This window comes from Psammomys obesus, unplaced genomic scaffold (assembly GCF_907164565.1).
Source record: "Psammomys obesus unplaced genomic scaffold, mPsaObe1.curated_primary_1811, whole genome shotgun sequence".
Lineage (NCBI taxonomy): Eukaryota > Metazoa > Chordata > Mammalia > Rodentia > Muridae > Psammomys > Psammomys obesus.
This window is the reverse complement of record NW_026585895.1, coordinates 57,139,346-57,156,261: the sequence shown is the minus strand read 5'-3', so window position 1 is coordinate 57,156,261 and position 16,916 is coordinate 57,139,346. Positions and strand designations below refer to the sequence as shown.

Sequence of the window (16,916 nt, the reverse complement as noted above, 5' to 3'; positions counted from 1 at the left end):
CCTCTGGCGCAACCTAAAACGCATCATTTCCTGTTGACAGCGGAAAAGGGAAGTTGGAGGGGTGCGGTTGTGGCCGGCGTGTGCGGTAATGCCCGTTCCACAGCTCTTGGTGCTTTTTGGCAGCCAGACTGGCACAGCCCAGGATGAGGCGGAGAGGCTGGGCCGCGAGGCTTGGCGCCGGCGGCTAGATTGCCGCGTGCAGGCGCTGGACTCTTATTCCGTGGTGAGGCTCAGGCACTACTGCGGAGACCCTCCACCGGACCTCATGTCCACCGAAGGAGGATGTTTGAGTGAGGCCCTTTAGGCCCAGCCGGATTTAGAATAAAGGGAGGCTTGGCCCTAGGCCTCAGCCTGAGAAAGGGAAGGCCTGGTGGCCACTGGGAACAACTCTGTATAAACACTGTAGGTGACAGGCAGTGGGCGGTACGGGCGCGGGGGTACAGAGACCTTACACCTACTTGTGTCTTGTCCTTGAGGCGAATCTTATTAGGGAGCCCCTGGTGATATTTGTATGTGCGACCACAGGCCAAGGAGACCCTCCTGACAACATGAAGGTAAGGCTGGCCTGATGTGTACCCTCGCCCGTGTTCATTGCTCTGAGAGGCCCAAGGTGCACAGGAAATAGCTACCCTTCAAAGCATATTGTGTGTGAGGGAGATTCTTTGAGTAGATCTGGGGAGAGAAAAAGCTCTTAATACCCATTCAATAGCCAGGTGCTATTGATCTCAGCCAGGTGCGGTGGTGCACACCTGTAATCCCAGCACTCAGGGAGGCAGAGGCAGGCGGATCTCTGATTTTGAGGACAGCCTGGTCTAAATAGTCCAGGGCAGCCAAGGCTACACAGAGAAACACTGACTCAAAAGATAAAATAGCCTTGATTTCTATGTTTAGTCATTTTGTTTGTTTCCCAGACCTGCGTAGAAATTTGGTCTGAGTAATGTTCAAGATTTGTAATACTCAGAAAACATTCTTTAGTTCTTTTTTTTTTTTTTTTCCCTCAAGCACATATATTTCTGGCACCATTTTGGACACAGTAGCCACATTTCTCCTTCATGGAGCTCAGTGGTAAAACCCACAGGTGTAGTGGTCAATTACCAGGAGATAACTGAAGCTAGGGAAAGTTCCAGATGTTCTGGGGTCGTGGAATGGAACACAATTTTTTGGAAGGAAGAAGCACACCTTTAATTCTAGCACTTGGGAGGCAGAGGCAGATGAAGCTCTGTGACTTCCAGGCTACCCAGGGCTACATGGAGAGACCCTGTCTCCAAAATAAATTAATAAAAGGCAGGGGTGGGTAGTTGTGAGAAGCAACCTGGGTGAAGGGCAGATATTTGAGATTCCAAAGCCAGAGACTGTACTGTCAGAAAAGGGGAAGAAAGAAAAGTTCACTCAAAAAACCTGGGTGGCCACACTGCTACACATGGGTTTAAGATGAAAGCTATCGAAACTATGGAAGTAGCATGGTAGCACTTGAAAGGTAGCAAGACCACCACCTGTCTGAAGGTGGCAAGAATAATACTAGGGAATGCACCACCACAAACAAGAGGTGCTCAGGAGATGTGAGCTGGTTGGTGGCACGAGGCAGAATAAAGCAGGCACATTTCAGAGAAGCCAGAAAAATAGAGTCAGCAGGATGTGTGATCAAAGGAATCTAGAAGATGGCAGAATCACAACACAAGAAAATGTGATACACAGTAAATACATACCTGGACCTGGGTTGCAGGTGCTAGAGGATACCCAGAGAAGCTACAGTTAGCTGTGTAGTACCTAGGAAGGTCCTGGCATGAGTCACTATTGAAGCAGCCAAATAAAATTTTGAAAAACCAAAGCCCCTATTCCAGGACTGCCATCTAGCATGATCAGGATCAAACAAAAGGTGTTCCCTTTTCCAAGGCCGATGATAAGGTGGGAGGCTTAAGAGGTGTCCTTAATGATCACCTTGATCATTAAGGAGAACAGTCTATGTGGGGCAGGCACTGTAATCGCCAGCACTAGAAAAGGTGAAATAGGATCAGGAGTTCAGGCTGCCCTCACCTACATGACTAATGTCTCAAAAGTTAAAAGGAAAAAAAAAGGAAGGAAGAAAGAAAGAAAAGAAAAAATACCAAATATGGTGGTTATACACCTGTAATCTTGGCATTCCAGAGGTTGAAACTGAAGGACCATGCATGAGTTTGAGGCTAGCCTCAAAGTAGTCTCAAACAAAACCAAGTGTTAAAAATAAACAGTTCAATAAAAACCAACTAAGAAAAGGACAAGGAGATAAAGGAATAGAGATCTCCCTCAGGTCTCAGGTGTGCTGGTATATGAACAGATAAGATGTCCAGCACCTGCCATGTAGGAACAGTAGTCAGTTCTTGTCTCCTCAATCACAACAGGAACTGGAGTCCTTTGAAGAAGCTGCAGACCCAGCACCGCAAAACACGTGCAGGGGCGTGGCTCCTCATGTCTGTCTGCTGGACAGGAAAGCCTTGGCTTTGGCCTCTTTACCATGGTCCTCTTTAAAACACATTGGAATATAGGAAAAGATCCAATAACTGGGTCTCTGCTTATCCCCTGCTTGTGAAACCCACTGAGTGACAGACATGTCCCAGAGCTTTTCTATCAGCTTCATAAGTACAAATAGGTGTCTCTCACTCACACGCAGAATATGAATGAGTGAATATGTCTGCTGGAGTGAAGACTCCCGTGAAAGGGAAAGACAAACAGAATTCAGAATTCAGAATACAGAATAGGTGCAGCATTCCTGCGCTGAGGCTAGTACCAAAGTAAGGCAGACAGAGGTGGGGAAGCAGGAAAAGCTCTTCAAAGGGTTAGAGGAGATAGCTGAGAAGTTCTCCCAAGAACTGTAACAAAAAACAAATTGGAAAGTGGAAGAAAAAAATAACTTAAAGATCATCCAGGAGTGAGAGAATGAAGAAGGTGTAGGCAGGAAGTTATTAAGGACAGTAACAATATCACAGAGCTCTGCAGGTAGCACCCACCTTTGATCCCAGCACTTGGGAAGCAGAGGCAGACAGATCTCTGTGAGTTTGAAGCCAACCTGGTCTACAGAGCGGGTTCCAGGACAGCCAAAGCTAAACAGAGAAACTCTGTCTCAAAAAACAAACAAACAAAAGCAAAAAAAAAAAAAAAAATAATGTCACAGACAAGATTGCAGCCTGAGGCAGTGATCATGTGCTTGTAAAGAGGCACTCACACAGTGTGGGTTTAACTTTGGGGATAAACAGCGTGGCCTGATGGCTGATGGGACAGAGGGCAACAAACTGGAAAAGGTCAGTATAAATCCAGAGTTTGAGTGCATGAATCAGTGAGTTGATATCTTCAGAGAGTCAGGGCACAGCCCATCTCCCTTTTTCACCCAGAGGACTTCAGTCAGAACCTCTATCTGGTCCATCCCTTCTGGTGGGTGGTAAATTAATCATCCATTAGACCAGGGTAGGAATAGTGTATTGAGTGTACTGCAAGTGGGCACCAGGCTGTCTTAAAAACTAAGTTCTGCCTGTAACACAGGGCATTGATATGCCGGTCTTTATTTATGAGAAGTACTTACACAGGATAAGTTATCTTTGTGTACAGGTTCTGGTCTGTAATTTTGCACCATGCAAAGGAGAGATGTCCATATTGGCCAAAGTACAGTTCAGGGCTCTAATGGTCTTTCTTCCACACCATCCTCTCCCTGCTGGGGCCTCAGACAGACAGACAAAATCTGCCTGACCTGAGGTTCTAACACAGTTTCCTGTGACTACAGAACTTCTGGAGGTTCATATTCCGGAAGAGCCTGCTGTCCACTTCCCTCCGTCAAATGGATTTTGCTGTCCTAGGCCTCGGGGACTCTTCATATGCCAAGTAAGTAGGGGTGAACTTGCTAGCCACACAGAGATAGTTATTAAGATGAAAGCAAGAAATGAGACAGGCAGCCAAGCCCCTAGGTGCCCATCCACTATAGACCATGTGGCCCTGTACTGTGTTGACTGATCAACCTTATCCACAGATAACTCCCTAATTCTTGTAAGGACTTGATGCAGAGGAGGTCACTGTTGGGGAAGGAGCAGAGTAGTAGAGTACCACCATGGAATATAGGACATGATGAGGCTCAGAGCAGCCTTACATTACAGCATTGCGTTACAACACGTGATGAAGTTCAGCAACACCCAATCTGTCCCTTTTCCTCACTAGGTTCAAAACATACTATAAAGTATTGACAACTTGAAAAGAACAATGAGGTGGACAGCTTGTTAGGCTCATGGGTTTCCACTTTCAGGTTTTTTGTGCACAACTGTATCCACAAGCAGTGCTGTTAGCATCATTCACTTCCAAGGGATTTGAGGGATTTCTGCTCAGAGGTACAACTAGATAGCTGATACCTAAGACAATAGTACTTGTGCTTTCTGTTTTCCATGGGGCCCAGTGTCATCCAGTTTTGAGAATCCTGAGAAGTTGTGTGCATGGTTCTTAATTACTTTAGATAAAAATTGATCAGAAAAAGGAATTTGAGTGTGGTGGCTCGCCCACTTGTAGTCCCAGCACTCAGAAGACTAAGATATGAGGATTGCCAGAAACTGTAGAGTGAGACCCTCTCTCTAAACCAAAAAGAATAGAAAATAGGAAGATGGCAGTGGTGTGGCCTTGCTCTGCTAGAGATTTTGCTCACTGGTAGTGGATGTGCAGAACAGGTGGGAGGGAGTCCGACTATGGATGTGGTTCCCAAAAGATCAAGTTTGTAATAAGGACCAGTGAGTCTTTACAGACCAAAGAAAGGAAATCCTCTTACAGGAAAACATGGTTATCTGCGCGCGCGCGCACACACACACACACACACACACACACACACATACACACACACACAGTAAACAATGGTAACTTTGGAGCCCTAGCCAGGGAATCCAGGACCTTGGTTACTTCAGTGATATGGGTAGATAAATAAAATGAGACTATTCTCTACATGGCACCTTCTTGAGATCTGGGGACCTACCATTTGTTGTCCTAGTTGTTACTCCAATCTCATTCCCTGCATGCTGAAGCCCCGTCTCCTCCTAGAATGCTGCCAGTCTGCACCACTGAAGAAGTAACCCTTGAGGGAAGCCCTGTACTGTTTTGCTCTGCCCAAGAGGTTGGTTAAACTACCACTCCTCACTGTTGTTTCTCCCAGACCCTGGGCCTGCCTTGCTATCTCCACAGGTTCAACTTTGTGGCCAAGAAGCTACATCGCCGGCTGCTGCAGCTAGGGGGCAACGCCCTTCTTCCCCCATGTCTAGGTGATGACCAGCATGAACTGGGGTAAGTGTTGGTGTCAGTGTCCCACTGTGGCACCCCATTTTGGCTCTGGCCAACAGAGTCCAATGCCTATGTTCTCTTCTAGGCCTGATGCTGCCATTGACCCTTGGTTGAGAGACCTTTGGGAGAAGATAATGGGTCTTTACCCAGTACCCCTTGACTTTCCTGAGATCCCTCCTGGAGTCCCGTGAGTCTGAACCTTGGGTGTATGACTACCAAGGGCCTTCGAGCTGGTTTACTCCACCCCACCCTCGGTATGGTTGAGTGGCCCCTGCACAACTGATATTTCCACTCTCCACAGCTTACCCTCCAGGTACATCTTCGAGATTCTTCAGGATGTCACCAGTATAGGGGCTGAGGAGCTGAACATAACCAGCTCAGCCCCTCAGGGACCCCCATCAGAGTTACAGCCATTCCTAGCACCTGTGGTCACCAACCAGAGGGTCACTGGCCCTCGACATTTCCAGGATGTTCGGCTAATTGAGTTTGACATTACAGACTCGAATATCAGGTGAGGGTCCAAAGCCCTCAAGCAGTCTGGCAGGGTGCTGATGTGGTCAGGAAAAAAGTAGGCAGTAGGTAGGGGTTCAGAAGGCTCTGCCAAAGCCAAGTACTGGGCATCTTGGCAGCTCAGAGATCTCTGCCTACAGACATCCAGCCCTCTGTGAATATGCACTTTATTTAGTCTCTTTAGTCCCCTCATCCTCCTCCAAAGTACACATTCCTTCCCTTCAGCTCCTTTGTTCTTCTTACACCATTCCCACCTCTCTGGCGACTTTTCCATACAGTTTTGCTGCTGGTGATGTCGTATTAATTCTACCCTCTAACTCAGAGGCCCACACCCAACAGTTTTGTCAAGTACTGTGCCTGGACCCCAATCAGATTTTCATGCTTAAACCACGGGAGCCAGGTGAGTATAGGAGATGCACCACTTCTGAACTCTAAGGCACCACCTGATGTTCTGACCACCAAATCTCCATGCCATTACTGCAGGTGTCCCTAGCCCACCAGGGCTGCCTCAACCCTGCACTGTGTGGCATCTTGTGTCACAGTATTTGGACATTGCCAGCGTACCCCGCCGTTCCTTCTTTGAGCTCTTGGCTTGTCTCTCCCCACATGTGCTGGAACGGGAGAAGCTGCTAGAATTCTGCTCTGCCAGAGGTCAGGAAGAGCTCTGGGAGTACTGTAATCGACCCCGCAGGACCATCTTGGAGGTAGGCTAGTGAGCAGGCAAGTAGGTAATGGACCCCTGAGCTGTATATGCACACCCCCACCATTATAAGACTCTCTCTATCCAGGTACTGTGTGACTTTCCCAACACAGCAGGTGCCATTCCTCCAGACTACCTTTTGGACCTCATCCCTCGGATCCGACCACGGGCCTTCTCCATTGCTTCCTCCTTACTGGTGAGGGACTCTTTGAGTATGACTGAAGACGGGCTGTGGGAAAGCTGGAACTGTCCCTGGGTGGGGTTAGTAGAAGGCAGGAGTGGTTCAGTATGGCAGGGCCTTCACTGTGTCCTTAGGCTCATCCCAGGAGGCTGCAGATCCTTGTGGCTGTGGTAGAGTACAAGACTCATCTCAAGGAGCCCCGCCGTGGCCTCTGCTCCTCTTGGCTAGCATCCCTAAATCCTGGGCAAGGTAATCCATATTTTGAGGGGTAGAAGAGACTGTAGCCTCAAACTTTATCTTCCCTTGTTCCTCCTGCTCAAGCCCCAGTGAGTGCCTCAGCCTTGTCTTTCGATCTCTTCTATGCCCTCTCCCTCTTTCAGCAGGACCTGTCCGGGTGCCTCTGTGGGTGAGGCCTGGGAGCCTAGTGTTCCCAGAAACACTAGACACACCCATTATCATGGTGGGGCCTGGAACTGGTGTGGCCCCCTTTCGAGCAGCCATTCAAGAGCGAGTGGCCCATGGCCAAACTGGTGAGTATAGGAGTCCCAGGGCAGTATGACCACTGAGACTGGTCTGGCTGAATCCCTGCATCCAGATGGAGGCTACCCTCTCTACCCCAGGAAATTTCTTGTTCTTTGGCTGTCGCCAGCGGGATCAGGATTTCTACTGGCAGACTGAGTGGCAGGAGCTAGAGAAGAAGGGCTGCCTGACACTGGTTACAGCCTTCTCCCGGGAACAGGTGAGTATTCTCAAGTTAGGTGGGGCGGGAGTTGGGATGGCTGAAACTCACCCACTGCCACCCACAGGAGCAGAAGGTGTATGTGCAGCACCGGCTCCGAGAGCTGGGGCCACTTGTCTGGGAGCTTCTGGATCTCCGCGGTGCCTACTTCTACCTAGCAGGGTGAGGCAACTTGGGAATGTAGAGGAGTGGACCAGACTTCAGAGATGGGGAATGGGGGGTTCGGTTCCCAGGGTCACTGAGCTTTCTGAGGCCTGCCCCTCCAGCAATGCTAAGTGTATGCCTACGGACGTTGCGGAAGCCCTGATATACATTTTTCAAGAAGAAGGAAAACTCTCCAACGCCGATGCAGCTGCCTACCTTGCCAGGCTCCAGCACACACTGCGCTTCCAGACTGAGACCTGGGCCTGAGGAGCCACTTGCTAGCTCACACCCACACTAGGAGCTGCACTGGAGAGCCTACTAAAGTCTAGAGGGCCCCTTTGTCAGGCCCTGTTTTGTCTCTGATCCCAGAACACTTGTTAAGACACATGGTATAGCTTTTTGGTTCCAGCTGACCATGTGGGCTCTCCCTGCATACAGGCAAACTTGGGGATACCCAGAGTCTCACACTTAGCCCAACTCCAGTGCAGCCTGCACTCCTGGCTTCCTCAGTCCCTTCATTCTGCCCCAGATCTGCACTATGGACCATAACACCAAGGGCCTGCTAAACTTTCCAAGAAGCATGGAACCCTATGAGGGCTGCACTGCCACCTCTAACCTAATGCTATTTCCATTCATCCTGTGTACCTGTGCCTCCAGGGGTCAAGTCTCCTGAGCACTGAGAATGGGCAAATCAGTTTGCCTTCAGGTCCATAAACATCTTCCATAAACTGTGTGGGTAGCTGCTCACTTCTGCTTTCTTGCTTCTCTTAGATTTGAGGGTGGTGGGTGGAACATGGATTATCTGCATCTGCTAACAGCTCAGCCAAGCTAGTCCCCTTCTCTGAATCCCACATAGCTAAGCCAAGCTCATGGTCTTCTGATGGCCAAACAGAGGGCCCAGAGTGGTCTTGAGAAGTCTCAGCCAAGTGCAAGAACACACTATTTTTTCCTTCTCAACGAGCTGGAAGAATGAGTAGGTGGAGGGGGTGTGATATGAGTTGCCCGGCCCATGGGCAAGGCCCTTAGGCCTGGAAATAGAAACCCTGTTGGAGTAGTCAGACAGGTCCAGAGACAGCTGGAAGCCAAGGAACCTCTGTTTTGTCCATCACCTGCTAGAACAGGGACCAGACCTGGCCAACACTGCTCTTAGGCCTGAGATACCAGGAGATGACATACTGCAGGGACCCTAGTGAAGTTTACTTCTAGTAGGGTCAGAAAGCTGAATGGTGTATCTGAAGTGCTCCAGTGAGTGGATGGAGGCCAAACTCTGCCTGGTCCTGAGGGCCACACTAACCTTCACACCTGAGACAATTCCTGCTGTCACCCTGGAATTGAAATCTACCCATCCTGACTTATGTTCTGGTGGCTCTACTCTGAGGCTTAATGGCAACAGCTCTAGGCCCACTAGTTCATCTTGTGCTTCTGTGGGTCCTGAGCTCTTGGACCCACTTTGCCAGCTGCCAGCAGATGAAGAGGCCCCTCTGTGCCAGAACTCCAGACAGTAAACTGGAACTGGGGCCAGAGACCCAAGTGTGGAGGAACAGGAAAAGGGTGAGGAACAGCCAGAGGAGGAAGAGGAAGAATGCCGTATCTGCACTGAGCCTTATGGGCCTGGTGAGCACTACCTGTTCCTGCTGAACTGTGGTCACAGTCTGTATGTGGGCTGCATGTACCAGCTGTTAGGCATGACCCCAAGAGCTGACCTGGGCTAGGTGTGCTATCCACTGTGTCATCTGTGCTAGAGTGGAAGATCTGTCAGCTGCAGGAGGAACTGCTTCGAGCTGATGGACTCTGGTACTCATTGCCTACTGCATTCACCACACCCCTGAGCCCGGGCCCTGGGAGTCCTTAGAGCACCAGTACTGAATGTGCTTCCTGGCAGGGCCTGTGGGGGAACAGAGTTGTCTCCCCTTCCTGCCCTGCCCTCCCAGGCCAGGTATCTGGCTGTGGACATTGCAGGAACATGGTACTTGTGCCTGCTGCCTGTCACTGGTGAGTCTGCTGGCACTTGAACTGCTGGGGCTGGTACTCATTTTCATGCCACCGATGTTACGAGGGGTGCTCTTCATGCTCCTTGACCATTCCAGCCACTGAGCAGGGCCCAGGATGTTGGCCAAGCTTTGAAGGCCATGCTCAGATCTGCTAATCACCAATACCAAGACCAGATCTGCCCAAGAGCCTGAGCCAGCCAGAGTGCTTACACACCCCTGTAGTCCAGATACAGTCTAAAGCTGAGGATGGCCTCTGAAGGACACTGGCCCAGAAGGAAGGACACAGTGAATAGAATCCCATGTGTTTACCATGGACAGGCACTTCACTGGCCACAGGCAGAAGCAGGGCCATCCATCAGCTCCTGTGATCCAGCTGTTTAGGATGGACACAAATGTGAGCAGAGGTCTAGCAGTGATTCCTGGAAGAAGGCAAGGGCTACAGGAACTCTTACCTGGTCCAAACAAGTTGGTGGTGGTCCCTGAAGGCCATAATAGCAAGAGAGGTCTGCACTACACAAACCTAGCCTTCAAAAGCTCCTCACCCAAACTAAGATAGCCTCACTGGAAAGAGTAGCCCAGAGCAGCTGGGCTTTCTACTGCAAGGGCCAAGGACCAATCTAGACCTTGAAGCCTGCAAATGCCCAAGGTCCAGCTCTGTTCCTAACTGACCATACAATTCATGTCACTGGGCCAGGAACCCTCACTTGAGAGATGCAGACAAATGTAAGGCCCCTCATGATTTATTGGTGACACATGTAAGGTGGGATGCTTTAGACTGAGTGCTCTAACCAGCATAAGAAAGGCTCTCAATAAACCCTGACTGATACTGTCATTACCACAGTCGTCATCATTATTACTCCATCTCTGCCATCCAGGCAGCTCTCCTCACAGCCCTTCAGTGATACCTGTTCCACTCAGGCAGACCAGTGCCATACCAGAGATTGTAGGGTCCTTGTCCTTGCCTTGATTTTAGCCAACTGTGAGTCTCTACTCATGCTGTCCAAAGGCCATTTCCACACATCCTCAGCCAGAGGAAATTTGGTTTTGTTCTTTTGTATTTTAAATAGGATCTCATTGTAACACATGCTGACCTCATAATCCTCCTGCCTTAGCTTGCTGGAACTACCAGTGAGCATCACCACACACAGCTGAAGGTTCTGTCTGCCTAGGTGAGCCACATACTCATATGCTACCTATCACATTATGTTCACAGCCAGCCCCAAGCCAGTTCATGCTTGGCCCAGCTTGGCCCTCAATAAGCAGAGCAGGCCAACCTTGAATGGAGCTGGGCTGCCCTCTGGCAGTTCCTGCTTAATTAGACCCTGTTTGGACTACAGCAGTGAGAACCTACCCTAGATCTGCATAGCCCACAGGAATAAGCTCCAACCAGTGAACAAGTTCGAACTTTGGCAAAGAGTTTTAATGGCAAAGTTGGCTGCAGTGACAATGCCACGTGGGGTAGGGCCAGTAGCCACAGGTGGGCAAGAAAGGGTCAGCGGGCAACAGGACAGGGCCAGTTCCCTGAAGAAGCGGCGAGCGAGGGCCGGCAGGCAGTGGTTGGCAAGTGGATACTACATGATGGAACAGGCAGATAGTGGGTTCCGCACATGGCAGGTGCATGCAGCCCCACAGTACTGCCGGAAGGTCTGGTAGCAGCTGCCTTCAGATTCACCTCCCCACTGGCCACCGGATGGGGCAGTCAGGGCTTCAGGTGGCAAGCGGCTCAGGATGGATGTGTTGACAGCCAGTGCAGCCAGGCCATAGTCAGTGAAGAGTACAGTCTCACGGTGGCAGGTGGGACAAGAGATGAACTTGTACTTAGGGCAAGATTCGTAAAGAATCTGCAGGCACTGCTCACACACAGAGTGCAGGCAAGACAGCACACGGGGCCGCCGCTGAGTGACGTTGTATGTGTGCCCACAGGTAGGGCATTCCAGGGGCTCACCTGCTATCACTGGCCCAGATGATGAAGGTGCAGAGGCTGTTGGGCTGGGTCGAATCACATATTGATTTACAATGACCTCATCCACTGGTGCCACCCGGGGGAAACCCAACTCAGAACTGCCCTTTCGGGGCCGCCTTGGCAAGGGTGGAGTGTGGGATGCTCCTTCCAAAGTAGGCATGTCCCCCCCACATGCCTGGTTGACAATGATCTCTGTGTCTGAGGGCCAAGCACGCTTGGGTGCCAGGGTGGGAGTTGGCCTGGGTGCAGGTGGGAAGCAAGGGGTGGCCGCCTGGAGCTCAGGGAACTTTTCAGGGTGGACAATCTTCATGGCCTCCATTTTGAGGATGACATGGGGGCCTTTCAGGCAGGACATGAGGAGGCCCGGCCATCCACTGCCCACCTCGGGCCCAGGGTCAGCTGGCATCCGGCTTTCTACAGTCACACCGGAGGTTGGCACAGGTGGGGGTGTTGGGTGGGGCCGTGGGGGAAGAGAAGGGGCTGCATCCTGGTCCTGCCAGGCCTGTTGAGGACCCCGGTCACTCGGTAGACTACAAGGGGCAGCGGGTGACAGCTTGGAGGGCAGCCCCCCTCCCAGTGGCCACAATGGCTTATCTGGTTCAGTCCGAAGAGGAGGGGGAGGGGGAAGCAGGCGGGGACAAGGGGGTATGGGAGGCTGTCTTGGGCTGTGGGGCTCACCCAGGGGCTCACCCAGGGTCTCTGTCTGCTGAGGCTGGCAAGGGGGCGTGGAGGGGCCTCCTCCTGTAGCAGAGGTCAGCAGTCCCTGGGCCGGGACATCTGGGCAGGCAGGGGCTAGGTGGGCCCCATGGCTCCAGGACAGGGCGCCCAGGGAAGGCAGCTAGCCTGATCCCTGGCTGCCGGAGGACCTGGGCTGCAGGCTTCGCGGCAACAGCAACGGAGAGGCCTGCACCAGGCCTGAGCTGCGAGTGAGAGATAGCGTGAGGGCAGCACCGGGTCCACCTCACTCTCGCCCTCGCCTCCACCCTGCACAAAGGACAGGGTGCCCGACCTCTGACCCTGACCTCATCCGTGGGATACAAGTCTCCACGGTGCTCTGAACACAACCCCCTCCCCAGTATACTCTCCGAGGCCGGGCTCACTGTCGGGAGGACTGACCCTATGAGAATGGGAAGGGATGATGTGTCTGACCCCCGCCCTTCCTCCCTCCCCCCCTCCCCGCTCACCTGCCCCAGCCTGGCGTTCCCTGGCTGCGCCGCCGCAGCAGCAGAACAGAGGTTGTCTCAAAGGCAGGCCCGGATGCGGCGCTCGCACCTTGGCTCTCCCGCTCTAGGGGCTCCGGTAGCTCCAGCGGCGACCTCGGGCGATGGCCGGAGCAGGCGACACCCAGGGGCACGAGCTGGTGCTGGACGCAAGACTCGGCGGCGGCGGCGGCGGCAGGGGCAGGTGCGTGCGGAGCGTGGCGCGTTCTGCGGCGGAGGCGCGGGGACCGCAGTGCGCGCGGCGCCCGCCCGCGCCCGCAGCGCCACCCCCCGTCTGGGGACCCGCGCGGGGTCCACGGGGCGGGGCCAGTCTCCCTGCCGCCCCTTGATCCACGCCTGGCCTGGCGTCTGCTCTCTGTGTTGAACCTCCCAGCTACCTAGAGGTGGTCAGAATCCCCATGTCCCCAATATTCCTTCCCTCTTGGCTGAGCCACGAGGGGACAAATCTTTCACCGAATTTTGTTAAGGGAAACCTTCACATTTTGTTCCTTCACATTTTGAGCCTCACAATGCCCGTGCAGGAGTTCCAGCGTTCCACCTGTGTCTTGGCTGCCTTTCGAGCTCACACCAAACCCCGACACACCCCCTGTGTGAACGCCGGGTGTTTTACAATTCACTGACATATCCACACTGCACCAGGATTCGTCAGAAAGGCGATATGATAGCAAAAGGGATAGGGGGTTAAGCAGATACCAGAAGAGTGGACAGAGGAAGCTGGGGGCAGTCACGAGGAAGCTCAGAGGGTTCTGACCGGAGGTGAAGAGTTGGAAATAACTGAACAGGCTGGCAGTCCATGTGTAGGGTGGAGGGCCCACTGAGCACACTCACCTGCCTAGGGTGGGGTAGCCCTTTCTTGTATCTCATCAGGTCAGCACGTGCTTCTATGTCTCACAATTATGTACTAAACTGACCCCACCCAACAGAGGCCCCATTCCTTTCTTCTTCCTCTTACCTGGTCCTCTTCTACCTAGGCTACACCTTTGCCTCACGGGAACCCTCCATGAGGAAAGGACAAAGGATGTGCTGATGACCAGGGTGTTTACATATCCAGAATGCCATCCTCTACCCTCTCATGGCTACCATACCTGTGACCAACACTGAGTCCTGTGTCTGACCCTGGACAGTCCAGATTTTCTTCAGGCCAGCTCCTTTCTGTACAATTCGACGAATAGGAACAGTGTTCTTGGTGAGCCAAAGCTGGGCCAGACTTTACAGTTCTGTGGCACCAAGCCTACATCAGGACTCCTTCAGCAAGACCAGGTGAGAGAATGGGTCCAGGTGTAGGGATGTAGAGGGGAGGCATTTCATGGGGTCCTAGCATGATATTGGGGCAACTCAGGTAGCTGTGGCCAGAGAAAGGAATGAGCCTTCCGGAAGGGCTTGACCCACCCACTCAGCAAGGCCACCTACGGCCCCACCCTCTGCCTCGTGAAATGAAGCCACGCCCCGTGGGAGAATAAGGCTTCCCGTCCAAGTTGTTCTGAGCTGAGCGGCGCAAGCCAAGGATCCATCCAAACTCCGTCTTTAGGAAATCCTGGAGCGCGGAGGCTTCTGGAGAATTAAGTTTCAAAACCACTGGGCACCTCAGCCGTTTTTACGCATGCTCGCGGCTAGGGGTGGAGTCTATAGGGATGGTGGGCAAGATTAAGGGTGCTTATTCAATGAGCTTTGTTTTCCACCTCTTAAGCATGTTTCCCCCCAGACTCACCTATTGCTAGCATTCATGTCTTGGCCTGCCTGACCGGCTCTACACAGGCTGCTCCCCCACAGTCATTCTTCATGCCCCCTAAGGGCAACGAGGTAAAGCTGCAAAAGCAGAAGGGTGCCAGATCCAAGAATGGGGGCTGGAAACGGAAAAACTTTAGGGAGCTTTCACCCCAAATCACCAACACAGGGAAACTGCAGTTTCAGAAATGAGTTGAAAATGTCACTTGTGTTTTAAGTCCGTGTCACCAACTGTAAGATGGTTGTGTCAAACGTTTTTTTTTTTGTTGTTTTGTTTTGTTTTAATATTAGAAAAGTGGACAATCCTCCAAGTAGTCTAAATCACCTTGTGCACTCAAACGTCCTAGTATATGCTGGGTGTGGGCAGTAGGTGACAAGGAGGAACTCTGAACAGTGACTGTAGAGATGTGAGCAATGACTGGGTAACCAAGCCCATCTGAAGGCCCCAGAATCTGAAGGCCTGCCTTCACTTCCTTTCTGAGGCCATGACCCAAGGAGGTAAGGCATACTCAGATAAATCGTGATTGAGTCACCCCAAATTGGCAAATGCCCTTTAGAGGCCAAATCTTGGCCTCCACCCATCTGGGAATGAGGGGTGACTGGCTGCTGTGCTCTAGTTGTTAAGGCTTCTTTGGATCTTGGGAACCCCATCTTTGAGCTCCGCCCCAAGGCCCCACCCCTATCTAGGAGGGAAAAGGCACTTGCTGGTAGCTCTACTCACAGGCACTGGGAGCTGGAGCTGGAGGACTAGGAGACATACTGCTGCTGCTTGCTGCAGGTGAGTCCTTGTGCAGAGACTGACCTGCACTTAGAGGTACCTCCTGGACAGCCCCTGCTCTCCCTTGGACCGCTCACTAGTGTCTCTTAGCCTTTTGTCTCCATTCCCAGCTGTATCCTGGAGCATTTCTTGGATACTTGGTGGAAGGTGGCAACTGGGTACTTGGGTCTACCTCCAAGACACATAGGCCTTGCACACATTCTGGTGCCTCCACGTCTGCACATAGATGCCTCACTGATATGGCTTTCCACAGGGCGGATTTCTACTAAATAGGTGTCTTCTTAGGCTACAAACTTTTCTCTTACCTGAGTCCATATAAGTGTTTCTGCTCACCCCTGCAGCCTGGGCCATGGACCCCCATGAGATGGTCATGAAGAATCCATATGCCCACATCAGCATCCCTCGGGCTCACCTGCGGTCTGACCTGGGGCAGCAGTTAGAAGAGGTTCCAGCTTCATCTTCCTCCTCTGAGATTCAGCCTCTGCCTTCAGGAACCTGTACCCCAGAGCCAGCGGGCCTCTTGCAAACTGCTGAAGCCCTGGGGCCCAAAGGTATCAAGGGCGTCAAGGGTACTGCTTCTGAACAGGGCCAGCAGAACTGGCAGTCGCCCTGCAATCCCTATGGCAGTGGGCAGCGTCCGTCAGGACTGACTTACACTGGCCTGCCGCCTGTAGGGCGTGGTGATGATATTGCCCACCACTGCTGCTGCTGCCCTTGCTGCTCCTGCTGCCACTGTCCACGATTCTGCCGTTGTCATAGCTGCTGTTGTGTGGTCTCCTAGCCTGACTGTCCAACCTCCAGGGCTGTGAGACCCAGGCCTCTGCTCAATGCCAAAGTGGTGCTGGACTTCAGGAGCAGCCATTGCCATGGGCATCAGCCACTTCCTGCCCTGGACAGGGGAGCCTGTCCACCAGGAAGGTTCAGCTGGAGCCCTCTGGAATAGGGTTTCAGCCATTAGCCATTTTGGCAGCAACAGGGACACCCTTCACTTCTTGCAAGACTTTGGCAATAAAGCAGGGTGAACATTGTGCCAGTGACTCCTTTTTTCCTAAGGGCCTGTTTGGGAGAGGGTCCCAGTAGGACAACTACTTTTGCCTCCAACACACACAAACAGGCTTCCAGACTCTGTGGGATCTTCCAGAGACTGGAAAGCCACTATCTCATGACAATTATAATTAGGGCCTTGCAGGTCTCAATCTGCCCAGGGGCCAGTTCCCTGTACTTCCTAGGGCTAAAGCTGAGATAGTAAACAAGGCTAACCTGGAGTCACAAGGCAAGAGGGTGCTATACATGCCATTGTAGGGGACCCCAAGAAAATACTCTGGGAGAGGATCAGGTTGGAGGATTGTTGGTGGGTGGGGCTGGTGTTTGCAAGTTTCAGGGAGTGGGAGCTCAGGATGCAGGGCCCAGAACCCAGCCCAGTGTGAGTCACCTCCCAGCCTCAGCCAGGTTTGTTTCTGGTTTCCCACAAAATGTAATTTCTACAATCTAGAGCTCTGCTGCATAATGATTTCGAGTGATATGTACTAGGAGATCAGTACAGGGCTGAAGATGAGACAGGAAAGGGCTGAGAAGAGTGCTTTCTTCTCTTCTGTCCAAGCAGTGTAAGATGCCTGTTGGGGGCCATGCATGAGATGCCAGGGGAGGGAGTGTGCAAGGAGGCCGGCTCTGGAAGACTGGTGTTTCCG

The 16,916-nt window shown here is 52.1% G+C and overlaps 4 protein-coding genes across 9 annotated transcripts; 3 read left to right on the top strand and 1 right to left on the bottom strand.

The window, feature by feature from the left end:
- The first annotated feature begins 43 nt into the window (after positions 1–43).
- On the top strand, positions 44–8,298 carry Ndor1 (NADPH dependent diflavin oxidoreductase 1). Of its 6 annotated transcripts, none has more exons than XM_055600245.1 (14): positions 44–223; positions 477–554; positions 3,752–3,849; positions 5,182–5,280; positions 5,363–5,464; positions 5,579–5,788; positions 6,066–6,187; positions 6,271–6,491; positions 6,576–6,683; positions 6,803–6,917; positions 7,052–7,198; positions 7,289–7,407; positions 7,475–7,569; positions 7,674–8,298. In XM_055600245.1, exons 1-14 carry the CDS (start codon positions 89–91, stop codon positions 7,816–7,818), a joined length of 1,794 nt encoding a protein of 597 aa, XP_055456220.1. In that variant the 5' UTR covers positions 44–88; the 3' UTR covers positions 7,819–8,298. The 6 variants fall into 6 exon arrangements, 5 of the variants coding, with proteins under 5 accessions (XP_055456220.1, XP_055456219.1, XP_055456218.1 ...); XM_055600244.1 differs by having other exon boundaries at positions 7,049–7,198; XM_055600243.1 differs by having other exon boundaries at positions 6,561–6,683.
- A 764-nt stretch (positions 8,299–9,062) lies between these two features.
- On the top strand, positions 9,063–10,369 carry LOC129671146 (uncharacterized; the record flags this gene model as incomplete). The annotated part of the gene is given in 3 exon segments (XM_055599763.1): positions 9,063–9,282; positions 9,285–9,350; positions 9,353–10,369. Coding segments are annotated over 3 exon segments (579 nt in total), but the record flags the coding sequence as incomplete, so codon positions are not given.
- A 575-nt stretch (positions 10,370–10,944) lies between these two features.
- Rnf208 (ring finger protein 208) lies at positions 10,945–12,959 on the bottom strand. Its single transcript, XM_055601002.1, has 2 exons — positions 12,690–12,959; positions 10,945–12,425 (listed from the first exon to the last, which is right to left on the bottom strand). The coding sequence occupies exon 2, from the start codon at positions 11,909–11,911 to the stop codon at positions 11,114–11,116; it is 798 nt and encodes a 265-aa protein (XP_055456977.1). The 5' UTR covers positions 11,912–12,425; positions 12,690–12,959; the 3' UTR covers positions 10,945–11,113.
- On the top strand, positions 12,848–16,202 carry Cysrt1 (cysteine rich tail 1). The gene is made up of 3 exons (XM_055601003.1): positions 12,848–12,909; positions 13,697–13,985; positions 15,570–16,202. The coding sequence occupies exon 3, from the start codon at positions 15,578–15,580 to the stop codon at positions 16,007–16,009; it is 432 nt and encodes a 143-aa protein (XP_055456978.1). The 5' UTR covers positions 12,848–12,909; positions 13,697–13,985; positions 15,570–15,577; the 3' UTR covers positions 16,010–16,202.
- The last annotated feature ends 714 nt before the right edge of the window (positions 16,203–16,916 follow it).